At 37.7% G+C, this 9507-nt stretch overlaps 1 protein-coding gene across 1 annotated transcript in view; it reads left to right on the plus strand.

Annotated features, from left to right (window-relative positions):
• Nucleotides 1-7130: 7130 nt before the first annotated feature.
• The window catches only part of LOC107558555 (acidic mammalian chitinase-like), a 33802-nt gene continuing 31425 nt past the window's right edge, over nucleotides 7131-9507 (plus strand). Inside the window, exons 1-7 of the mRNA XM_016242214.1 lie at nucleotides 7131-7197; nucleotides 7291-7317; nucleotides 7543-7747; nucleotides 8064-8120; nucleotides 8207-8372; nucleotides 8858-8982; nucleotides 9135-9258. Of these exons, the coding sequence (XP_016097700.1) occupies nucleotides 7170-7197; nucleotides 7291-7317; nucleotides 7543-7747; nucleotides 8064-8120; nucleotides 8207-8372; nucleotides 8858-8982; nucleotides 9135-9258 (732 nt within the window). The 5' untranslated portion in view covers nucleotides 7131-7169. The remainder of the gene's footprint in view (nucleotides 7198-7290; nucleotides 7318-7542; nucleotides 7748-8063; nucleotides 8121-8206; nucleotides 8373-8857; nucleotides 8983-9134; nucleotides 9259-9507) is intronic.

Consider the following 9507-nt stretch of genomic DNA (forward strand, 5'->3'; position numbering starts at 1 on the left):
CTAGGAGAGGAGGTCATTCTGACTTTGCTATGACAATCTGGCGCTTCTGAATCAGCAACTGTAAGTATGTTTTATTATTAGTGTTTGCTATTGACTGTTCAAATACGGAGTTTTGCGCAGCGCAGAGTAACGCGTTTTGTGTGTGTGTGTGTGTGTGTGTGAGAGAGAGAGAGAGAGAGAGAGAGAGAGAGAGAGAGAGAGAGAGAGAGAGAGAGAGAGAGAGAGAGAGAGAGAGAGAGAGAGAGAGAGGGACACATCACAGTGGAGTCAGCTGTCTTAACCGTGGCTTGTGTACTGCACACACATCCCAGCTTCATCACTGTGTCTGTCACGAGACTCTGTTCCCCTTTCGGGCTTGAACTGATGGTAAAACTAATGACATTATTTACTGTCTTTACATTTATTTTGAAAGTTGAAGCTCGCGATTATAGTAAGGGACGTTACATTTCCGATGAGTGCTTGCGGTGTTCTGCCAATCACAATGCACTGGGTCAGCTGGCCAATCAGAGCAGACTGCGCTTGTCGGAAGGACCTTTTAGAAAACGAAGCGTTTGAGAGAGGCGGGGCATATAGGACCTACAATAATGTACAGTGTTTGAAAAATAATGTGTTTTTTGAACATTAAAACATGTCAACATATTATGTTACACCAAATACACAACATAATGATCTTTAAAAAAGCATCATATGACCCCTTTAAATAAAATGGGTGACTGGGTGAAAAAGAGCTAACAGGTAGAAATGCGCTTTATATTCACTGAAGTCAGGGTTTATCTTTTTACCCGGCTGACTTGGATTGTCTCCTGTGTCCACTCCTGGATATTCCCACATTAGGAGTGTCCGTGCCGCTCTCCAGGGCCGGGAGGCTGGGAAAGGCAGCAGCCTGGTGTTCTCACATTCAGTCCAGCACGCTTATACATTGGCCAGATGTGTGGCTGAAGAATAGACCGCCAAACCAGCTCAGATGTGTTCAGAGCAGCACAGCCAATCGCTGAACATCGACACAAACCTGGAGGGAGACATCAGCGGATTACTGGACGTAGGGATGAGGTTTGACCATGAGGAACTGATCTAGATTGATTTCATGGAAAAGATGCTGGTGTAGCAGAGGGGGTCCAGTTTCATACACATGCAAGGTTTAATTGGTTTGTTTTAAAATGTGTGCAAAGGGGTGCAAAATTAATTACAAATGAAATATGAAAACTGGAATGGTTAGTGTTTAGTAACGTCTTAATCATTGTACTAGGTTTGGATTTAACATTTAAACATTTATTTACAATAAAAACTACCTACATTTCTGCCCACACAGTGAAACTGCTTGTTACAACTCATCTGTTGTTGTAGTTTAGAAATTGTATTTATATATGTATAAGCATGTATGCACTACAGTAAACAGAATAAAACATGAAAACATCTTGTTTTGTGTTCACCACAGACCTTGTTTCAGAATCAAAAACGTATTGACTTGAGGTTGATTGAACCAGAAGTCATCCCTGCAACGCTCAGCAGAATTGATGTTTGATGAATTTATTAAAATATCCAAGTTATTTTTAGCTCTCATTTAGGTGTAAAGGCGAGGTGCTTAAATCAAAACTTTAAAAAACCTTAAGGGTTTATATAACTGTCTACATCACAGTTTATCAAAGACATTATCTCTTTATGATTAAAAACATGTTCTGAATAAGCGTACCCCCCCCCCCAAAAAATAAAAATAAATAAAAATAAATACTAAATAAGTAAATAAATCAGCATGTCAGATGAGTAGGATGTCCAAATGCATGGCAAGCATGAAACAGCAGGCGAACAATACCTGGACAAAATACTGCACCAGCTGAGATTCAATAGAAAGCTAAATCTGCACAATTTACTATCCAATAATGCAATGGGAGCCGCGTAGATGTCAGATTTGAAAAGTAAAAAATAAATAAAAAGGCTGAAACTGAGCTGAGCAGCTCTTTTGAAGAGTTTTCTCTTTGAAGTGCTGGTTGCACATATTTGCTTAAGCACATATGGATCAAGGACAATAGCAACATGGCGGTTGAGGATATATATATATAATACATAAATACTTCTGGCACATTTTAGCACCTGGATAAACTGATTTGTGGGTGTTTAATGAATAAGATGCAGGTTTTAAGATAAAATAGTGGGTTTAGGGCATTTTTAGTGAATTTACATAATAGGTTTTGAAAATACATAACTATGATTTCTTATTAGTCAAAATGCATCTTCCCTTTTCGACAAAGATGACAAACATGGAATAAATATAAGACAGAGAGATAAAGATGGGGTGGTGAAGTTTAACAAACTGCAGACTTGCAAACCGCAGCTTGTACTGTGATAAAACACCTTTTCTTCCCCCACACTGTGAACTAGTGCAAGATGAGTAGGCGGCAGCAAAGAGGGAGAGAGATAGAGAGAGTTTCAGGTCACTGACTCTGCAGCCGCAACATACTCCAAGACTGCACCCGAAGGCCAGGTGTCTGCACTGACCGGAGGAACCCGAGCCCGTCAACCGGTTCTGTGTCGACACCTTCCCTTTCAGCTGTCATTGACCTTTCACAATCTCCATGAGCGAAGTGGAGCATCGACAGGAAACCACTTTATCGGGAGCACAAACTTTCTCAGAAAGCCATCACACATTAAACACAGTTAGAAGGGACTAAAGCATAGTTCAGCTGGTAGAGCGAAACACTAGGTCATGTGTTTGACTCCCAGGGAACGCACTCAAATGTGCATTGAATGCACTGTAAGTCTCTTCGGATAGACTAAATGTAGGATTTGGACACAGTCCGTGAGTCGCGATCCCTCTCAAATGGTGGTTTTGATGTTTTTCATTGTTGTATTGGAACATGCTGAAATCAGCATGAGAGACGTGCTGGTATCTTGTATAAAACAAGTCTGCTGCCAATAAACGCCCACATGCTTCTTTGATCTGACATACGAAAAAAAAAAAAAAAGAAAGAAAAACAAACAAAGCAGAGGACAGTTTTGTGGTTAAAAGAAAAACACCAAATGCAAGCCATGCCTTGGTATTTGAGTTAGACAAACACATAGACTTTATCATTTACACTAAACCTGAAAGTGTGCATGGTTTAACTTTTCTATTTGTTGGCATGTCTAGAACACAGTATGTGTGATGCATATTTCATCAACTTGCTCGTGTAGCACAGACATGCATGTGCCTGTAACTGCTTGCACTATTCACAGACTCTGGAACATTGACTAAGTTGACTGTTAATTTGTTTATGAATTTGCTAACTGATCGAAATAGTTCATTGCAAAGAAGTGTTTACAGAAGTACATATCAGTAGTTCTAGGATTTTACTCAGTTCTTTGGCTGTCAGATACTTCAGAGAAACCAATTCAAGGATTGAGTAAGCAATTAAAGTCGTTAAAATCTATTTTCTAAATGCATGTTATAGATCTTATTGTGGAAAATACATTGGTGCGTATGTTTCATTTTTACTTTTTATTTGACCTTGCAACATTTAATCAAACATTACACATCTTCCGGTGAACTTCTGAGATCTTCTAGATCTTCTAGTGAGCGCGACGGAATTCTCCAATCAATTTATTGTCTTAAACTCCGCCCCGGCAAATGCTCCTTTTGAGTGCCACGCCCACATCTCATTATTTAATCAAAAACTGGTGCATTGAACCAAGCCCCGCCCTACTTTTTTTTTCCGTTTTCAGATGTCTAACAGTACGAATACGAAGAAAAGATCTGTCACAAACTGTTCTAATTCAGTCTGATTTGAGTGAACCAGTTCAAAAGAATGATTCGTTCACAAACTGGACATCACCATTTGATACTGAAAGGATGACTTTGCAGAAACTTACATGCCAGAGTTTCAGTAATGTCCACTGATATGTCCACTGGTCGGCACTGGACAAAAACAAACAAGTTGATTTAGTTTCTTGCTAGAACTTGTGAAATACTTTTATAGATAGCCTGATTTTATTTAGCTCAAATGGATATGACCTCTGCAAATGAGGAAGAGACAGAGGAAGTAGACACTTGAAAGTATCAGTCTGTGCTCTGGAAGACATTAATGTACAGCATCTGTGTGCAGCGGAGCTAGAGAGGATCCTTGTATTTTTAGCTGAGAATGTGCCTCTCATTTACCTGCAGATGCATAGAGCAATGATTTATTGATCCCAGCATTTGGCCGGCCGCTCCAAAGCTGAATTAATCAGGTGTGAGACACATGGAGCCTTCAGACAGACAGGGAAAAAAGAGGGAGGGACGACGAGAAGAAAAGAGAGATTGCAGACAAGGGAGGGGTAGCATAAGTCAAATTGGAAACATGTCCTTTCAACGTGACCAATCTGGCTGAGCGTATCTTTTCTTCAGGTGAGAGACGATGACCCCTGCGGTGGAAAGCAGGATCGGTGTCTGATCCTCGTGCTATCCTTCCTTCACTCGTTCTCTCTCTCAGTGGCTTTGATGTACAACTGGTGCATTTTAGGCATGCTCTGTCACTGAAGCACTATTTTTATCTGCTCTCAGGTGGGATTGGGTCCAGATGGGACACTTGCTCCTATGGGTGTGGATTTCGACATGGATGTTGTTTAAATCTTTAAAAATCCCAAATGTTCTTACTGAACCAGACCTGCATGACTCTAAATCTTCTTTGGAAAATAGTTTTGCCGCACAATAGAAGTCAATGGGGTTCAACATTCCACAAAATCCTTTGTGTTTGTGTTCCGTAGAAGAGAAACATTTCAGGTATAGATCTTAGACACCATATTCAATTTGACACGGATGAAAACAAAACTATTAAGGATATTCTTTAAAATGGCACACATTGTATACATGTACTAGACAATGCAATGTTCACAACTCACAACTTTCAAAACTGTTTTATGGAGATTTTGTCTATTGAAAGTCTTTAGAAAATATTTCATCAGCTGAACAATCTTTGTATTGTTAAACAACAGTACAATACACTGAACACACTGTACTTCAGTCACTCATAACCTAATTTTCATTCCTGCCAAAAATGAAATATAGCACTAACCTAAGGTCAACGTTTGCAAAAACACATTAGCATACTATTTCTTCAGAACGTTCCTTGCGCATGAAGCACTCACAGTGAATACAGATCCCACAATGCATTGCACACAACTTTGTCTTCCATTTCCAGTTTGACGAATTAATTGAAATCTTGATGTGTTGCTTAATTATTATATGATCAAGCTGCCAAATGTTAAGGACATTTTAAAGTTTTTATTAAAAAAGGCAAAATAAAAGTTGTATGTGTCCTTAAAGTAGAGGGCGAAATATCGTGAGTTTCCGAGAGCATGAATGACCAAGCAAAGTCATATTTACAAGTAAGAAACTCATCATTTTAAATGATAAGAGTTGTGACATTAGAAGCAGCATGCTGATTTGCAGCATGGTGGAAACGCAAATCTATAATACAGATAATATCATATAGTATATCTACAATCTATAGAGATCGGTGAGTGGAAAGCAATTCTGTTGCTAATGGTGTCAATGAACTTTCATGATTTGCTTCACATATAGTTGAGATACCATGCAAGTAAGTGATAGAAATGAACACTTTTCATCATTTTGAATTTGGTAACAAATTTAGGTTATACAAATATTATGGGAACATGTTTTGAAATATTGAAAAATGTTGATTAGAACATTATTTAAAGGTTACAAAAACATTTCGCACAATGTTCTACTGAGCTTATTTTCACCCAAAATATAATAATTGAATGTTTATTTTTTATATTCTAAGATCATTAAAATGTCCAGTTTTCTTGCCGTGATTAGAATGTTATTTAAAGGTAACCAGAACATTTCTTATAAAACGTTTAACCCAAATACGTTTATTTTAAAGGGGTCATATGATGCGATTTCATTTTTTCCTTTCTCTTTGGAGTGTTACAAGCTCTTGGTGCATAAAGAAGATCTGTAAATTTGCAAAGACTAAAGTCCCAAATCCAAAGAGATATTCTTTATAAAAGTTAAGAGTCACACCTATCTAAAATGGCTCGTTCTAACATGCCCCCACATATCTACCTCACTATGTGGGAAGATTTGCATAACGCCGCCCAAATGTTCACGAAAAAGAAAGAAGGCATAACTTTTATTCTCGCTGTAGTATTGTTGCTGCTGCCGCCATTTTGTGAAGACGCTGTGTGCTTCGTTGTGAAAGTGAAACTACTTTGTTTGGTCTTCCAAAAGAGGACGATATCCGCTTCGTCATGCCTGGAGCTGATCCGTGCTGGTCGCTGAGGGAATACATCAACTTAGTGCTGTGGATCGCCGGCACATTTTATGGAGGACTGTTTACTGATCCTGGGAGAGTAACATTAGACTAAAATGCCGGCAGTTCTGACTCATGTAAGTACGTTTTATTTTATCATTTGCCACAGATGATTCAAATGTGAGTTTTGGGCAGTAGAGTAGCACTTGTTGTTTGTCATTTCTGTGATCACAAATGCAGACAGGGTTTTTTGTTTACGCGGCACGATGCAATGCAATGCAACGCGTAAAAAGACAATATAAGTCATTATAATCAGCAATTATGTCCCCAGTGGATGCAACAAATGCCTCGTTTGTAGTGGGTTTTAATGTTTTTGTGTCATCGCTCCGGCTGGGACACGCCATCACAGTATGGTGAGGGGCGTAACATTTCCGTCTCATGCTTGAGGTATTCGGCCAATCACAACGCACTGGATAGCTTTCCAATCAGAGCACACCTTGCTTTTTCATACCGATGAGTTTTGTAAAAATCGACACGTTTCTAAAAGGCGGGGCATAGAGGAGAAACAATTATGTACAGTATGTGGAAAATAATGTGTTTTTTTAACTTTAAACCGCATAAACACATTTCATTACACCAAATACACAAAATAATGTTCTTTTTAGCACCATCATATGACCCCTTTAATATTCGGACCAAACGCTCCTACAATCAGAATGTACAAAACCTTAAGACTGTTATAATGTAATGTATTGTGTGATAACATCCAGGGCAGATGACAGGGAACAGTTATTTTAGGGAAATTAATGTGTGTTCTTGTTTTTGGTTAATCATTGGTATTATGCTAGGAGTTTTGTGTGTTGGGGGTTATATAAATGATAACTTCTGTCTTTCATACAGCAGACAGAGTTTCTTGACTGATAGGCCTATGACCATCACATTATGATGTCCACATTTTTTCTTCTAGCTGGTAAGGGATTGTTGATCTTACAGAATGAATTTTTAAGAGCGTGATGGCCTTGGAGTCTTTTATATGTTAACATTTCTTTTTATCTTGTTTCAGGCTTTTCCCTGGCATTGTGTCACTTTGGTAATTTTCTTTTAATTTGTTGTTTCATTCCTAAATACTATATTCAAAAATCACTATATACTACTTCTAATAATTATCCATTCTGCAAACCACTTTTCTTATGTAGGGTATTGGAAATAATAAATATAATAATAATTGCTTTTAATAATATGTAATTATAAATGTAATAATTGTATATTATATTACTATATGTTAGATTATAAATGTATGTATTATGTATTTCAGGATGGGCCTCCCAACTGGCATGCTACTTCACAAACTGGTCTCAGTACAGACCTGATGTTGGCAAGTACATGCCAGAAAATGTGGATCCACATCTGTGCACTCATTTAATTTATGCGTTTTCCGTTATTAATAAGGCAAATGAGTTGACCACTTTTGAATGGAATGATGAATCTCTCTTCAAATCTTTCAATAGACTAAAGGAAAGGTATGTGCTATCTGATGTTTTGTTTGTGAATGCATTTTGTAGTTTTGAAGACACCCTTAAAAATAAAGGTTATTTATTGGCATCAATGGTTCCACAAAGAACCTTTACCATCCATGTTTTCATTCAAAAAGGTTCTTTAGATTATTAAAATGTTCTTCACACTAAGAAAAAACGGTTCTTTTAAGAACTGTTCACTGAAAGTTCTTCTATGGCATCGCTGTGAACACCCTGTTTTGGAACCTTTATTTTTAAGAGTGTAGTGATAATTTGTCAGAGACATTACAGCGAATAATGATACAAATATTTGACTTGACAGAAATCCCAGCTTGAAAACTCTCTTGGCTGTCGGAGGATGGAACTTTGGCACAGAACAGTATGAATTCTGCTTAAAACACAAAATTTTGAAGGATGTGTGTTAAACATAACTGTTTATTTCATCTTCATGGAACTTCTCGTCAGGTTTAGTATCGTGGTGTCCACATCAGCAAACAGGCGGACGTTTATTCAGTCCTCCATCACATTTCTGAGGAAACATGGCTTTGATGGTCTGGATCTGGACTGGGAGTATCCGGGTTCCCGTGGAAGTCCTTCAGAAGACAAGCAAAGGTTCACTCTGCTCTGCAAGGTACTGCAGTATTTACAGATTTTTTTTACACAATACAGTAGTTTTTAAAATCTAAATTATGGTGTTTACAGGATGAGATGATAGCATGGTTGAATGCTTAAGTAAAAAACAATAAAGATAATCGATAATCAGAGAAAGAATGATTATGCATGTACACAAATCCACCGGTGAAATTATTATTTTCTTTTTTAAGTATTTGAACTCCACAAGTTTGTTTTAGACCTCAAGGGGGCTGAGCATCTTGAGCTTCAGTGAAAGAAAAACATCTGACCATCTGTAAAAAGAGTCATGATCAATGCCACAAATTTAATAAATTGATAAATGGCCTAGAAATAGTGTAAAATGTGAAATATGTCTTATTAATTTTACCTCATAACATTTAAAAAAAATTTAAATCCAAAAACTTAGTTTATTTCCAGATTTATATTAGATTTTGAATCCCAGATTCAAAATTGTTTCATTATAATTTACTTTGACTGTAACAGGAGCTCTTGGAAGCTTACGAGGCAGAGAGTGCTGCCACTGGACGCCCCAGACTCATGCTCACTGCTGCAGTGGCTGCTGGGAAAGGAACCATTGATGCTGGTTATGAAATTGCAGAAATTGCCAAGTATGTCTTCTGCAGAATTTTTAAATGAATGAATATGAACCAAATGAATATGTAGTCTGGCCAAGACCCACACAATCTGCCTCATTATTTGCTTGAATGTTTTAAGTCTGAACTGATGACTCTGAACTTGCGTTTGCCTTCTGGTAATGCAGGTGTTTGGACTTCATTAATGTGATGACCTATGACTTCCACGGCTCATGGGAAAGTGTCACCGGGCACAACAGTCCTCTGTACCGTGGCTCTGGAGACACAGGAGACAATCTCAACTTCAATACTGTAAGAAGGCCTTATATCCAACTGTATTCTTAGCTTCTGAAATATAACATGTACAGTCATGGCAGTGACATACATTGTGTTTTGTAAAGTTTGCTGCTTCAGTATTTGTAGATTATTTTTCCACATGTTTCTATGGTATACTGAAAAACAATAAGTATATCATAAGTTTTAAAGGCTTTTATTGGCAAAAAAATATAATGAGTCAATATTTACCAGTGTTGACCCTTGTTCTTCATAACCTCTGCAATT

The sequence above is a fragment of the Sinocyclocheilus grahami genome, unplaced genomic scaffold, assembly GCF_001515645.1.
Source record: "Sinocyclocheilus grahami isolate Dianchi unplaced genomic scaffold, SAMN03320097.WGS_v1.1 scaffold649.1, whole genome shotgun sequence".
Classification (NCBI taxonomy): domain Eukaryota; kingdom Metazoa; phylum Chordata; class Actinopteri; order Cypriniformes; family Cyprinidae; genus Sinocyclocheilus; species Sinocyclocheilus grahami.